Consider the following 15,817-nt stretch of genomic DNA (forward strand, 5'->3'; position numbering starts at 1 on the left):
AATGTAGGTTGCTAATAACTCTGAAGTAAGCCAGGCATGGTGGCACACGCCTTTAATCCCAGCACTTGGGAGGCAGAGGCAGGCGGATTTCTGAGTTCGAGGCCAGCCTGGTCTACAGAGTGAGTTTCAGGATAGCCAGGGCTATACAGAGAAACCCTGTCTCGAAAAACCAAAAACCAAACAAACCTCTGGCGTACTCTTGATGAACAGGCAGGAATCACTGAATGCTCAGTGCAATGAAAAGAACAAAACATGTAGGCAGCTATAAGAACACTCAGTCGGGGACAGGACTCTTGGCAGCCTGGTCGTCAAATGAACCTAAGTTCCAGCCAGCAAGCGACCTGGCTTTAAGACATCCGGCTTAAGGTGAATTCAAGTTTCAGCCAAGTGGCTAGAACCAAGTCAACCTATTTTTCTTCTCTCCAGCTTCCCCAATACCTTGAGTTGTGGGGTTGTAACAGGTCAGATCCAATGCAGGATCCCTTTTGAAAAAAGATAGGCTAAGGCTAGGGAACTAAGCATAGGTCACCTGAGAAAAGAGGAGTAGGGAGGGAGGTGCACAGGCACACGTGGCTACAATGTATCCACATATGCTGGGCTACAGGCTCAGTGCACTTAAACCGGGGGAGTGGGGCTAGCCTGATGCTTCAGGGACATCCTACTCACCAGGCAAGTTTCACATCCAGAAACCTGCTCATTTCTTCCCCCAGAAAAGCAAAACAGCAACCAGGGACAGGCCCCAGTTAGCCTCCCCAGGTCCCTGAGAAACAGGCAACACAGGCAGCAAGGTCCCCCAGAGCTGGTCCCAGTCCCAGCAGACAGACAGGGGGAGCTCTCTAGTCCTTAGGGAGAGAGCCAAGAAATGGCTCATCATGAAGTGCAGGGCTTCCAGCCCTTAGCGCAGACAAAGATAGGATACCGTGGGAAAAGCTCCACTGACTCCATGCATAGGGTACAACAGACTGGGGGTGGTTTCTGTGATGCCCTCTCATGTGATCCAGCACCAGAACATTGTTTGACATATATAGAAACATACACTGGAAAAATACATTATAATCTGGCGTTCAGGAAGTACTGAAACCCGCCTGCGTGTGCTACATCCCATCGACGGTAGCACAGGCTGCACGCAATGAACGCCAGTCAACTCTCCCGGCAACCAGAAGGCTCCTCCTCCACAGCCCATTTGGAATGTTAGGATCTTTGGGTCTCTGGCCTTCGGGGCCTCCCCAGAGACCTCTTCACAAGGATTGCAGAGCGCACTCCTTGCCTCCGCTGGCCAGAGAGTTTCTCCACAGTGGTGGTGGCAGCAGTAACGTCAGCTCAGATATAGTTGGTAGAGGGCTGCCGGGCACTGAGGCGCTGCATGTGACAGCCGTGACAGAGCAAATGTCCATCAAGAGGGAAACAGCAGCAACCTTCCTCGTCACTCAGCTGCATGCGGCAGTCCTAGGGAAGAAGGCATCTGGTTCACTTCCACCCAGGCTCCCCACCCTGAGGCCATCCTGGGCGACTCCGGGTGAGTGGTAAGGCCCCAGGGAGGGTGAAGGGTGAAAGGGTGGACTTGAAGTGAAAACCTGAGAAATACATCTTCTGGACACCAGGGGTCGCTGCAGCAGCAGAAATCATGAGACAAGCCCTATCCCAGCAGTTCAGAGGCTGGGGAAGCCAGATTCCAGATTTAAAAAGAACTAGGATTAGAAAGAGAAGCTAGAGGACAAGAGAGACTAGACTGGACATAGGTCACTGCAGTGTCCTGGTTTTCTGTATCCTAAATCCCTCCCACAGATGCCCGGTCATTTTAAGAATCCCCCTTCCAAATTCCGATTTCCCCACATCAACCCCGAACCCCAACACTTACCTCACAGTGGTAGCACTCAAAGTGATAATCACGGTCCATGGATATCACCCTCACAATGTCCTCACAGCCCTGAAACACGTAGAGCCCCATGGGGGATAAGTAGAGCATGGTGTCCCCAAATCCCCATCCCATACCACAGAAACCCTCCTGCTCCATCAAGAGGATTTATAAAGGCCTCTTCCCGCAATTAGATACCACGTAGCTAACATGTAGCTTTGAGATCTTTTAAGAAACTCCTACCAGAATGCTACCCACTACCCTGGCACTATCCAGGGAGAGTATGCCTCCATGCCTCTAGCTCCCCTCCACACACAGGGGCTCAGCCTTACCTGCTAACTTCCTCCTGCTGAGAAGCAGGGGAGAGGGGGAGGGGCAGGGGAAGGCAAAGGCTGAGCACAAAGAGGCTGTAGCTTTTCCTCTAGACATACCCTCTCCACACACAGCTCAAATAATCCCTGTCCCTGTTTTTACCAGTTTAAGGACAGTTTCACCCCTTTTCAGTCCCTGTATCTGGTGACCTTGACTTCCAAAGAAAGCCTTGTTCTCTGTACCGGGGACAGAAGATATGGAGCCTGGGCCCAGCAAGTCTAGGTCCGGATGTTTAGGTCAGGGTGGTGACCCCAAGAGCAGAGTCACACGGGAATCTTTCACAGAATGCACATTCCTTCGAAGTGCCACTTCCCAAGGGCCAGGCTGCATGTCCCCATCTCCTCCCCAGAGGCGGCAGCGCTGGCCGCCCCGAGGAACTCGGAAACACTGACCTCTGAGGGGAGGATGGGTTGTCCGCAGGCTGCACATTTCGGGGCGTAATTTCTAAAAAAAAAAAAAGACAGTGATGAGTGAGGCTGAGGACTCCCTGGGCCCAGGCCCACATTTCCTCCCCAGGGGTCAGACTCACTTGTGGTAGTCGGTAACACAGTACACCTGGTTGGAGAAGTCCACAGTGAAGGGGACGCCGTCCAGGCACTTGTTACATACGATGCATCGGAAGCAGCCTGGGTGATAGGACTTCCCCATGGCCTGGAGGATCTAGCTCGCAGGGAGGGCGGGAGAAGGATCAGTGTCCGCTCAGCCTCTCTCCAGCTACCCATTACGTTCCTTTCTAACAGCCCCCACCCCCCCCACCCCCCCCCACCCCCCCCCCCAGTCCTCCTAGAAGAATGCTACCTAATTCTTCTAGAGGACCAAGGAGTCTTTCTTAGAGACAGGGTCAAAAGTATCTTAAGACTGGCCTTAAAAACTCTATGGAAGCCGGGCATGGTGGCGCACACCTTTAATTCCAGCACTCAGGAGGCAGAGGCAGGCGGATTTCTGAGTTCTAGGACAGCCTGGTCTACAAAGTGAGTTCCAGGACAGCCAGGGCTATACAGAGAAACCCTGTCTTAAAAAACAAAAACAAACAAACAAAAAAAACCAAAACCAAAAAACCACCAAAAACAAAACAAAAAACTCTTATGGAGCCTGGCAGCAGCAGGACAGACCTTTAGTGCTAACACTTGGGAGACAGAGGCAGGCTGATCTCTGTGAGTTCCAGGACAGCCAGGACTACACATAAAAACCCTGTCTTGAAAACACAAAACCAAGAAGAAAAAAAAGAAAGAAAACCCAAACCCCATCACTGCGTAGCTGAGGATGACCTTGACCCCCACACCCTCTGCCGCACTACAGCTGGTTTGCCCAGGGTTGAGGATGGAGCCCAGGGCTGTCTTGTGGCATTCGCTCAACTAACAGACCCCCCCCCCCTTTTTATATTACAACTCGAGGTGGATGCCAGAATGAATTGCTTTTGTCAGTTCTTCCCAGGTAGCTACTAGACAGCCACAGTCAAGGATCATGGATCCCGTAAACCTTAACCCAATTCCTTCTTCTTAGACAGAAAAGAAAGCTGAGTTCCAGCTGTTTCCGACCAGTAGCAGGAAAGGGAGACGATTTAACGTAGCTCAGGCTGGAGGGCAGCTGTGTCCAGAATCAGGGAAGGGACAGATCACAGACGCCCTGGAGGCTGAGACTACGGACTGGCTCTCACAGGGGATCACCGTGAGGCAGCTTTGGGGAGGAAGGGCAAGAACATGACCATCTAGCAATAGGCTCTCTATCTGCGATGCCACTAGTTCTTGCCCTTCAGGCCAGTGGCCCCCAAAACCTAGCTGAAGGGGCGTTCCTTACCTTCTCTAGAATCAAGTGGCCACAGACACAGCACTTCTCAGCTGCCTCCTGAAACCCTGAAAACTAGAGAGGAGACAGGACACAGTTACCACGCTGAAAACTGTGATGGAACCTGTCGGCCGCCGGGGTCCCATCGTGAAAGCCAAGCCTAGGCCCTTCACTCACCAGATAATCTTCCTCACAGTAGACAGAGCCATTGACGCTGTAGAAAGCCTTGCACCGCAAAGTTCGTCCTAGAAGCAGCAGAGGAGGCGCTGGAGGTTAACGCTGGAGCCCACACACAGGGCTCTTCCTCTTCTGGCCCCTGCTCCCCAATCCTGACAGGACATTTGGACCTGGACTTTATTTAAAGCTTTCCTCCTAAGTGTGGTCTATTTTCCCTTCCTAAACAAAAACCCCATATCCATGTGACAGAGACAGAAAGACCAAGAGTTTAAGGTCAGCTTGGCCTACACACAGTAAAGCCTGCCTCAAAGGAAAAAAAAAAATCCAGTACGATACAATTCCAATTGGCTTTGGCTTCACTCCAGCGGAACAATGTTTCTGCTCCTTCCTCCTCTAGCTCCTGTGTCTTCAATAGCTGTCTGCCACCCACACCTCAGGGCTCAGGGCATGGGGAGCCACCTAAGAGAGAGCCAAGGTCAGGCCAGGCTGGTGTACCTGCTAAGAAGCTCTGACTAGGGATTATTTGATTTGCATGGAACACTGGTTCCAGGCCTTAGCCTCTGGGATGTTTTAACCTAGGATTCTTTATTTCACTGTAGCTATCCTATTCTCACGCGTCTGTCCAGCCTCTGTGGTGGTCAGGGCATCTTTGGAAGCTACTGCTTTGTCTGGGGGCTTCGAGGAACACAAGTCTTTGGGGTCAGAGGCTCCTGGGATTTTTTCTTTTTCCCAACTCTACACGGCAGACCATTTAAGCCTGACACCCATGAAGCTACTCCATCGGATCTGAAGCTACTCCATCAGATCTAAAGCTACTCCATCAGATCTGAAGTTACTCCATCGGATCTGAAGCTATTCCATCGGATCTGAAGCTACTCCATCAAAGACAAGCAAGAAGAACAGAGTGAAGGAGAAGGCTCCCCAGTTCCAGTTCTGCTGGGGGAAGGGTGGGAGGGGGAGGTCGTCCAGAAAGGCTCACTTACTGACATGGGAGAGGAAAAGAGGGGGCACACCAGGAAGAGGCCTAAAGGGCAGCCAGATCAGCCCAGAGAGATGCAGGCAGAAGTGGGGGGAGGAAGGGAAAAGCTGAGTGGTAGAGTCAGACAGGCAGAGATAGGAGATTAGAGGGTTAGCGAGGAATCAGACCGGGTAAGCAGTGTGGAAGGGATAATGAGAGGTGAGGGAGGGTGTGTGGGGGGAGCACCCCCACCGAGGGCCTCCTGAGCTAACAGCAGCAGCAGACATTCCTCCGGTGTGATGTCATCAGCTTGGCATGGCCCGATGGCCTCCACTCTAGTGAGGTGGCTGAACTCTGACCAGCCAAGAGAAAAACCCCCTCCCGCACCCCCCCCCAAAGCTCCCCATTCCCCCAGCCCACACCCGCCCTTCCCACATTCCAGTCTTTCACCGTTGCCCCAGGCAACTCGGCTGCCCAAGACCAAACCTCACCAAAGAAGAGGTGGGGCTGGAGCCCAAAGCTGGGCCGGCAGGGAGGCACAGGAGAAAGAGAGGTTCAGAGCAGGGAGGCTGAGAGACAGCCGGGGGAGGACAAGGCAGGTAGCTAGTGCTCAGACAAGGGAGTGGGACAGCCATGGGTCCTGGCAGGTGCTCCTTTGCATCAGGGTTTGGCCGGTGGGGGTGGGGGGCTTAAGCTGCAGGTACACTCACCACAGGAGCAGCAGACAAAGCACTGGGTGTGGTAGAGGCTGTCCAGGGCCTGGCAGGCATTGCTCTGCCCATAGATACCTTTGTTGCACTTGATACAGGTGCCTGAGATAAGAAGAGTTGGGGGACAGTCACACTCTTATCTCCCCAGCCCAAACCCAAACAAGCATCCCCAAGCTTTCTTGACTGTGAGTGCCTGGTGTGCCAAGGGGCACCATCTCCTTTGGAGAAGATAGGGTAACTAGAAACAGGGTGCAGGGGGAGGGGGTTTGGAGCTGTAAGCTCAACTTGTAGAATGCTTGCCTACCATGGAAGAAGCCCTGAATTCCATCCCTGGCACCAAATAATATGGGTGTGAGAGCACCTGGCACTCAGGAGATAGAGGCAGGGCAAAGGGAGCTCACCGTGGCTACCCAGCAAGGTGAAGCCTGAGATCAAGCTAAGACCGTGTCTCAAAAACCTAGAGAGAGAAGTAGGATGCGGCACGCTCTTGACTAGGCAGATCCATTCTTATTAATTACTGGATACTCTTCAAACACGTCTTTTGTGCTTAGCACACTACCTAATTTATTAAAAAACGGCTAAGTTAAAGACGCTTTGTTTCATGGGAGATAGAGATGCCAGTACACAGGGGCTCTGCAGCACCTGGGAGGTGGGGGGTGGGGGTGGGGGCTTCCTAAAGGAAGCAACCCAGGCCCCCTTAAGTCTTTCTGGGAGTTTAGTTTTACCATCCATAAAACTTGATCTGGCCTAGCAATGGGTTTCTTATGCAGATGGGCCATGTGAACACTCCTATACTTACTGCTAAGAACATAGTTAGGTCTTCAGGGACTGTATAGGATTTGAGGGGAGGGGTCGGTAGCAGACCCTACCTCCTTCCTGCCCCTGAAAACAGGGCTTAGCTGCTCTTCCCTGGCACTCTCCACTAAGCTGCATACATACACCTGGTTCTGGAACCAGCCTTTCCTGGGTGTGTTCTTCCTTCCCTCCACTCCCCAATTCCAGGCCCATGACTGAGGGCTAAGACCTGTCTCTGGGGAGCAGATCCCAACGGGCCTGCCCCACCTCTCCCCCTCGGCACAGTGCCACACTCCCTGCCTGTTGGGGCCCATCCCAGTCTTTGCCCAGGGGCTCTGGGAGCTGGTGCAGCAGCTGCAGCAACTGATGGGCCCAGGCCTGTTCTGCTCCCACCCTCTGGCAGCTGGGCAGAGCTGAAGCCAAGGAAGAGGGCCCCTAACCAGAGGCAGCAGGAAAAGGGTTAGCATCAGGCTAGCACTAGGACACAGAGCTGCTTGTAAGGGGCTGTCAAGGAGGCAACCTGGCCTCATTTCTGAGTTCAAAAGGTGTGTTCTCTCTCAGGATCAGGGAAATCTGCCCAGGACTGCCATGCCAGGGGGTCCTGGCAGAGCCTTTCTGTGGGAAGCCACAGATACTGTGGAAAGAGGATGATGCTCAGGCATGTTTGCCTCACCTCCACTCACAGGACATCCACACCTAGCTTCTTCCTGCCACTTTACAGCACTTTCTGAGTCTTTCTTACTTTGGGCTCTGATGGCTTAGCCAGTGAGGCTTCTTTTCCCAGCTCGCTCTTGGGCCTCAAAAGGAAATTCCTAAATGGGCCCTGCTACTGTCTCCCTTGATCAAAGTGATTTAGATCGTCCGCCGCCCAGCGTCCCCCTTCCCCAGGTGAAAAAAAAAAGGTGTGTGTGTATTGAATTCTAGCCTATTAAGGTATGGCTGCTACCTTTGAACTTCCTCCTAGTTATCCTTCTCTCTGGGGGGTGGGGAGGGGAACTAGCCGTGGGGGGAGGGGCAAAGGAACATGAATGCTGGGGGAAAAAAAAATCGAGGTTACTTGGAAAACTGAAGACCCTCAGAGTCCAGGGGCGAGAGGGAGTACACATTTAAATCCTGACTACTTTTTATAATTAAGTAATGTCTGTAAGTTTTGATAACACCCTACCCCCCAACTCTAACAAGCGATCGACACTTCTTTAAAATTTCAAGTATTGGAGAGAGACCATGGCCAGGTTTCCTCAACAGGAGCAGGGAGGCAGGGCTACTTCCTTCTGGATGCTGGTCAAGTTATGGAGGGACTCAGTCAGGTAAAACTTGGTAGTCACACGGAATAGGTATCTAGCCAAGGGTAATGGTCTCAGTGGGGTCACTGATTTTGCCCTGATTTCCGGAAACTGGTGAAAACAGGCGGATAGGTACTGGCCTATTTTAAAAGGCCACCGGCACACACCTCACCATCAGGACTGGGGCGGGACCGGGCAGGACTTGAATCCTTACTTTCCATTCTAGGGAGTTCAGGCTTCCCTATCAGGCTCCATTTCCCCGACAGCAGGCAAGACTGCGCGGGAGCTAGCAAACATCCCCCAACGCAAGCACAAGCTCCCCACCCCTCCGCCTGGCGGGCGTCGCCCACGGCACCTGGAGCGCCAGGGCAGGAGTCGGCACGCACGCGGCCGCCCGCCCCGCCCCCCGCGCATTCCCCGAATTCCTACGGGTGGAGCAAGGAGCGGGTGGGGGCGCGGCACGCCGGAGCTTGCAGGAGCCCAGCCGCGAGGGGGGCACGAGAGGATGCTCTCCCGGCCCCGCACCGCCTCCTCATCCTTCCGAGGCCTCCTACTGCGACAGGCCGTCGTGCCAAGATGCTTGAGAAAAATGGGACTCCCGAGAAAAATCAAGAGTTGAATTTTTCAGGGATCATTAGCCTGGTCCCATTAGAAACCTGGCTGGACTGAGCAAGTGCTCTAGGGTCCGCCCTTTTCCATATTAGAAAAATCTAGGGTCCCCACCTGCAACTCCCGGCCCCCAGCAATTTGTGCTGTCGGGGCGATGGTTAACCGCACACATTGACCGGTCTCTCGGTTCCCTAGCTTCTTCTCTCCTACTTACCAAAGTAATCTTCTCTGGCCTCTGGCTCCCGTATCCGTGATCGGGAGGCCTCTGGAACGAAGGGACCAGGAGACTCCTCCAGACCCGACGGCTCAATCCCCGAGGGTTCTCCGCGGGCACCGGCTTCTCGCCCACCGGTAGCCACGGTCAAACGCAGCAATGCTGTTAGCTCGTCCTGGTAACGGGCCCCCGCGGCGCAGTCCCCGTAGCCTGTAACCGAGTGTCGTCCGGGTTGCGCCCCACGTCTCTCCAAAGGACCCGCTGTTCCCACCACGGCTCCGGTTAGAGCTCCGGGGCTGCCCAGGGCCGGGGGGTACGAGTGACGGCTCTCCTGGCAGCCGAATCCCACGGACCGATGAGCACATAGTCGGTCCAGGGCAGCGTGGAGCTCCGGGTAGGCGGACGGAGCCCCTCCAGGGTAGCCCGCAGGAGCAGTGGTCAGCGGGAGGCCGAATAGGCAGGGCCCCGCGGGCAGCGGGCTCCCGTGGCGCTGGTCGTAGCCCATGCTGATGCCGCTGGTCCGATTGCTGCACGGCCGGCTACCTCCGGCTCCGCTGGCCCCCGCTCCGTCCAGCAGCAGGCTGCCCCGGGGGCTAGATGGCTTGCTCGCATCGCTGGCCGAGCTACTGGCGAAGCTGGAGCGAGGGCTAAGGGCTGGAGCCGTGGTCTCCAGCCTTAAATCAGGAGGCGACGACAGAGGCAGAGGCAGGGCTCGAGTGGGCGGCGGCCCCCCGGGAAAGGACCCTTCGAAGCGCTGCGCTTCAAAGGAGCCGCGTGCGTTCCGCTCGGCGTCCAGGGGCCCTTGCTCCCTGGCCGGTTCCAAAGGTTCATCCCCAGGCCCCCCATTCGCTCCACGGTGTCCTGACTTCCTAGGTCCCCCCAACCCGCTTAGGCGTCCCTTGCCTGCTCCGGGGGTCCCATCAGACCCAGACCGGCTCGCTTCGCCCTTTCTGCGGCCGAACTTGGCGCTGCCGGAGTCCGAGAGTCTCAACTTTTCTAGCAGACGACTGGCTTTCTCCCCTAACCGTTCCATGCCCACGGATCTGGGGCCTGCAGCCCCTTCCTCGCCCGGCACGCTGCAGTATTTCGGCCAGAGGCCGGGCTCGAGTTCCCCGGGGCTCGGATTCCTGGGATGCAAGTCACTCACGGGGGCTCAGCGAGCGGCCCAGGTGCCGGGCTCCCGCGATCCCGAAGCATGCCCCAGCGAGAGGGTCCGCGCGCGGCTGGCAGGGCCCACGGTAGCGGCTGTCCTCCGCAGGTCTGTCCACGCGTCCGCTCGCGCCACCGCCCGCCGGCCCGGCCCGCCCCCCTGGCTCTCACTTGCACAGACCCAACTTCTCCAAACTTTTGTCTGCCTGGCCGGATCTACTTTCCGGGAAGGGCGGAGCGCGGTGTGCACCCCGGGTTGAGGTGTCCGCGCAAGGATTTCCTGGGCATCACAAGCAGGGAACTGTGGAAGCTGCCTCCGAGGTGGAGGGCTGCAGACAGGACGTAAAAGGTCAAGGGGCAGATTGGGCAGCTGCGTCCACAAAATTCAAGAGTTTAGACTGGGGGAGGGGGAGTGAAAAGGAACTCTTTGTTTACAGTTGGAATGCGCGGAGGGGCACTGTAGAATGTATCCATCAACGTTGGGAAGAAAGGGGCATGTTCTACAGAAACATCGTGATACTGTTCCTAGAGTGAGGACTGCGGGGGAGACGGTGAGAGACGTCACAGAAGTGATAAGACAGGGGGCCAACCTTAAGAGGAAGATGAAAGGTGGATATGTAGGAGGTCCAGAGACCCGTATGTAAAGATAGCTCTGAGAGGCAAGGAGGCGCAGGCAAGAAGTGTGGGAGCTGCAAGACCAACGAATGCATAAAGCAGGGAAAGGACAAGTTGGTCCGGAGACTTGAGAGACAAACAGATAAGCTGCAATAAAAAAAAGCACTTTCTAGACCCATGATTCTCTGATGGTGGAGTGGGAGGATACGAGATTTATGTGCTTGTATGAAAAGAAGCGAGGAAAATAACAGGCTGATCCCTGTCTCTAGAGGGACAGAGGAAGATTTAGTGTGTACATAAAAACACGGAGAAAGGTTTTGGACTAAGGCAACCCTAAGGGCAATAGAGAGAGACACGGGAAGAGACACCCCCTGGTGTTGGGAAGTGAAACTTTTAGCGAGCATTTTAGGTGGCTAGAGATCAAAAAGTGTGATTTTTCAGGCAAGGTTACACTCTCCCAACTCCGACCCTCTCATGGCTTCTCATAAGAGGCTGATGGCAGAGTGGACAGCCATCCTTAGGGGGAGTGGACTATATAAATGTTGAGGGTGGAAAGGGGGAAGACAATAATGACCAATGATCAAGGAAAGAAGACACACTTGACTAAAACCAGAACCAGACAGCTTTTGTTTTCTATCCAAAAATAACACCTCAGATGGTGAGAGATAGGAAATGGTGGAAAATTACTTTTTCCCCCTCCCCCCCCCGCCCCCCAAACGGGTTCCTCTGGGTAGTCCTGGCTGTCCTGGAACTCACTCTGTAGACCAGACTGGCCTATAACTCAGAGACCTGCCTGCCTCTGCCTCTCACGTGCTGGAATTAAAGGTCTGGGCCACCACATCTGGCTTCCTTTTTGTATTTAGGGTCTATGAAAATTACACACACACAACTCATGCATATTATTTTCATCTGTATATTTTGAGACTCTTTTATAATTTGATATCCCTAGGGAGTGGGGAAGAGAAGGCAGGTATTGCATACCTATTCACAGCACTTAGAAGTCTGAAGCCAGGAGAACGGATGGTTTGAGGTCTGTCTGGGTTATGTAGTGAGTTCTAGGACAGCCTGTGCTACATAAACCTTTCTCTCAAAACAAAAATAAGGCCAGGGATTCTGACACTGCAATTAACCCAGGCACTCAGGGAGGAGCAGGCAAGATGATCTGTGAGTTCAGTGTCAGTCAGGGCTACGGGGCGTCCCCAAACCACACCAAAAGGACAAGGAAACTGACTTCTTTGTCTAAGTTGTATTTTAACTCAGAATTGATTTCTCTAGATAGCCAGTCTGTCCCTGGTCAAGACTACAGCTTTTCTCTGATCTTGAAATTTTCCTCTGAGGCTAAAAACAACAGTAATGAGGTGACCTATCAGGTTGCAACCTGTTGTGGGCAGCCTTTTCACAACTAGCATGAGGGTCCTGCCCAACCCCCACCCCTACCCCCTGATGCAAGGATGATTGAGGGTCTTCCAGGGATGTCTGTGGTCTCTGCACACCTCTAATATTTAGAAGTTTTGACTTGGGGGTGAAGAGGAAAGTGACCCTGTTATTTAGTTTTTTGAGATGGGGTCTCTCTATGTCATCCTAGAATGATATGTAGAGCAGGCTGGCCCTGAATTCAGAGATTCTCCTGTCTCTGTCTCGAAAGTGCTGATTAAAGCTGTGTACCACCACCCTAGATGAAAGAAAAGAGAAAAATGTAAGAAAAGTTTTGAAGCTCCTAAAAAGGCCTACCCAAAGTCTGGCTTGGCAACAGTGGGCATAGCTGGAACGAACAGCTGGGGTAATAGGAAGCAGAAACTTCCTATTAGAGGACAAAGAGGCGCCCTGATGGAGCACGCCCCACCCAGTAGGCTCCTGCCCGCAGGGGAAGTCCAGCCTGGGGCTGGAGCTCCAGAAGCAGCCCTCTTTTATTTATTTTCGATCATATTTATATTTGTTTGTGTGTATCTGTGTGTTGCTGTGAGTGTGTGATCGCGCGCACGCATGCGAGCGCACCCCTTGATGCTCATGTGGAAGCCAGAGGACCACTTGTATTTCTCTTGCTACCATGAAGGTCTTTGGGTTGTCATGCTTGCCAGCAGAGCCACTAAGTCACCAGATGCCTTTTGTTTTGATACAGAATTTGACTGTTGTGAGAGCTGTCCTCAAACTCAAATCCTCCTGCCTCTGCCTCCTGAATGCTAGAGCTGCGGGCACGTGCTACCAGGCCTGACTTTTACAAGCCTTCTTCATCACCAAAAACTGTAATAATACTCTACATACACACCTGGCTTCTTTTTTTGTTTTGGTTTTGAGGTTTTTGGTTTTTTTGAGACAAGGTTTCTCTGTATAGCCCTGGCTGTCCTGGAACTTGCTCTGTAGACCAGGCTGGCCTCGAATTCAGAAATCTGCCTACCTCTGCCTCCCCAGTGCTGGGATTAAAGGCGTGCACCAGGCACTACTGCCCAGCTGACATATCTGACTTCTTAACCCAGACTTTTTTGCAGTTAAAAACTCAAATGACAGGAGCCGGAGAGATGGTTCAGTGGTTAAGAGCACTGACTGCTCTTCCAGAGGTCCTAAGTTCAATTCCCAGCATCCACATGGTGGCTCACAACCATCTGTAGTGGGCATCTGATGCTCTCTTCTGGTGTGTGTTGGAAGACAGCTACAGTGTATTCATATAAATAAAAATAAAAAATAAAAGTGCTCGCTTCAGCAGCACATATACTCAAATTGGAACGAGAAGATTAGCATGGCCCCTGCGCAAGGATGACATGCAAATTCGTGAAGTGTTACATATTTAAAATAAATAAATAAAAATAAAAGAACCCTCAAATGACAACCTGGTGGTGGCGGCACCTTTAATCCCAGCACTCAGGAGACAGTGGCAGGTGGATCTAAGCTTGACGCCAGCCTGGTCTACAGAGCAAGTTCCAGGACATCCTGTATTGAAACACCAGAAAAGCAAAACAAAAACTCCTCAAATGACTGGCCAGGTGTGACAATGGGTACTTGTAGTCCTACTATGAGAAGCTGGAGGCAGGAAGATCATAAATTCAAGACTTGCTCTCTTAAGTTCAAGATAATAACACCTTGTCTTGTCTCAAAATAAAAAGTAAAAAGAGGGCTCAGTAGTGGTTACTGCTGACTCTGTATTTGGTTCAAAAGTCACTCTCTAGTGCCACAAGAAACAAGCCAATGATAACCACCCCATGTTAATGCTAACACCTCTCTTGATAGCCTGGGAAACACCAATATTTGTGTTAACTTGAGCCCCTCTCCCCACGCATGCCTACAACCACTCTTTGCTGAGAAAGAACCATAGCGCTCTCTCTCTCTCTCCTCCCCTCTCTGTCTCTCACTGTGGTTTTGCTTAATGGGTGTTTTGCCTGCGTGTACGTCTGTACCCCATAAGCATGCCTGGTGCCCAAGGAGGCCAGCGGAGGGGCCTTTGGACTTGGAGTTACAGGTGGTTACGAGCTGCCATGTGGGCGCTGGGAAATGAACCTGGGTTGTCTGGAAGAGCAGCCAGAGCCAACTGTTGAGTCATCTCTCCAGACCCTTTTCCTTCTCATCTTCAAACCTACCCAAATCCTGCAAGCCTCATTGTATCAACTGCTTCCTAGACACCTCAGTTGCTTGCCCGCCCTTCCCCACCCCCCACCCTCACTACCCCAATGGCAGGACATAGTCAGGCTTGCTTCTTCCCAGCCATCTTCTATCCTGAGGTCAAGAGATTTGTACCATACACAAAAATGATCATCTCAGCTGGGCGTGGTGGCGCACGCCTTTAATCCCAGCACTCGGGAGGCAGAGGCAGGTGGATTTCTGAGTTCGAGGCCAGCCTGGTCTACAGAGTGAGTTCCAGGACAGTCAAGGCTATACAGAGAAACCCTGTCTCGAAAAACCAAAAAAAAAAAAAAAAAAAAAAAAAATGATCATCTCGTCATCTCAAACTTTTCAGTGAGGGCTGTGGATGTAGCTCATTTGGTAAAATATTTGCCCAGTGCGCTGGAGGCCCTGGGTCTAACTTCCAGCACCACGTAAAACCAGCAGGGTGACATGAGAGGAAGAAGAGCAAGGATTGGGGACCGGAGGTTATCCTTGGTTACATGGTGATTTCAAGAGTGAGCCTGGGTTACGGGAGACACCCCTCCCCCACATTTCCAAACCAAATTAATTCCTCTCTGTAATTTCTTGCTGCCCCTCAGCCAACGACTGTATATGGCTATGTGACTTATGGTCTCCTGGCTCTTTCCTTGGCGTCATGTCCTCCTCTAACCATCTGCAGAAGAAGCAACCCTTGCCTGCACTCACTCTTGCCTCTGAACTTCTGTGCCTGGTCTGTTTGGCTCGTCCTCCTGGCCTTTGACCCTCTCCTGGATAATGCCTCCCCCCCTCTTCCAGGTATTACTTTAAACCTCACTGTCTCTGATAGGCCACACCCAGCTACACAAGCATGTTAGGGACCCCAGCTGTAAACTGCCGCTTGTCCACGATCGCCCTTATCGCAGGTCATTTGCCTAGGCTGTCACCATGCTTCCTGACTGTTCAATGAAACCTGATGATCTCAGCTTACCAACTTTGTGCGCACAGCCCCCAACACAGTGCATGGCACAGAAGGAATCAGTTGATTGCTGTTTGCAGACAGGGTCTCATGGGCCCACTATTGTTTGGGTTTTTGTTTGTTTGTTTAGTTTTGGTTTGGTTTGGTTTCCCTGAGACAGGGTGTCCTCAAACTTCTGATCCTCCTGCCTCAGCCTCCCTATTGCCAGAATTACAAGCCCACCACACTCAGTCTTAATGTTTGTTGAATGACAAACTGAGTTTAGAGCCGTTTTACTTCATAATCCATTTGGAATGTTTGTGTGTGCATATACAGACACCTTCCTCTGACTACAGCTTAGCTGGCAGGACTAAGAGATGCCTGCAAAGCTGTGTGTTCTTGATCATAAGAATGGAAGAGAAGGGCTGGTGAGATGGCTCAGCGGGTAAGAGCACCGGACTGCTCTTCCGAAGGTCCGAAGTTCAAATCCCAGCAACCACGTGGTGGCTCACAACCATCCGTAATGAGATCTGACTCCCTCTTCTGGAGTGTCTGAAGACAGCTACAGTGTACTTACATATAATAAAAATAAATAAATCTTAAAAAAAAAAAGAATGGAAGAGAAGCTGACAGTGAGACACAAGAGTGGTTTTGTTTGTTTGTGCTGTTTGTTTCCATTGTTGTTTGTTTTGAGACAAGGTCTCACTTTGTAGACTGGGTTGGCCTGGAATTCATAGAAACCCACCTGCCTCTACCTCCTGAGTGCT

The 15,817-nt window shown here is 52.5% G+C and overlaps 1 protein-coding gene and 1 pseudogene across 1 annotated transcript in view; one reads left to right on the forward strand and one right to left on the reverse strand.

The window, feature by feature from the left end:
• Ajuba (ajuba LIM protein) overlaps positions 1–10,087 on the reverse strand; it is a 10,213-nt gene extending 126 nt beyond the window's left edge. Inside the window, exons 1-8 of the mRNA XM_021181937.2 lie at positions 8,759–10,087; positions 5,858–5,959; positions 4,190–4,257; positions 4,025–4,087; positions 2,757–2,887; positions 2,620–2,671; positions 1,859–1,927; positions 1–1,446 (exon numbers count right to left, since the gene is read on the reverse strand). The exon at positions 1–1,446 is cut by the window's left edge and continues 126 nt beyond it. Of these exons, the coding sequence (XP_021037596.1) occupies positions 1,321–1,446; positions 1,859–1,927; positions 2,620–2,671; positions 2,757–2,887; positions 4,025–4,087; positions 4,190–4,257; positions 5,858–5,959; positions 8,759–9,791 (1,644 nt within the window). The 5' untranslated portion in view covers positions 9,792–10,087 and the 3' untranslated portion in view covers positions 1–1,320. The remainder of the gene's footprint in view (positions 1,447–1,858; positions 1,928–2,619; positions 2,672–2,756; positions 2,888–4,024; positions 4,088–4,189; positions 4,258–5,857; positions 5,960–8,758) is intronic.
• A 3,120-nt stretch (positions 10,088–13,207) lies between these two features.
• On the forward strand, positions 13,208–13,308 carry LOC115029374 (U6 spliceosomal RNA; annotated as a pseudogene).
• The last annotated feature ends 2,509 nt before the right edge of the window (positions 13,309–15,817 follow it).

Source organism: Mus caroli, unplaced genomic scaffold, assembly GCF_978045245.1.
Source record: "Mus caroli unplaced genomic scaffold, Mus_caroli_1 scaffold_12, whole genome shotgun sequence".
Lineage (NCBI taxonomy): Eukaryota > Metazoa > Chordata > Mammalia > Rodentia > Muridae > Mus > Mus caroli.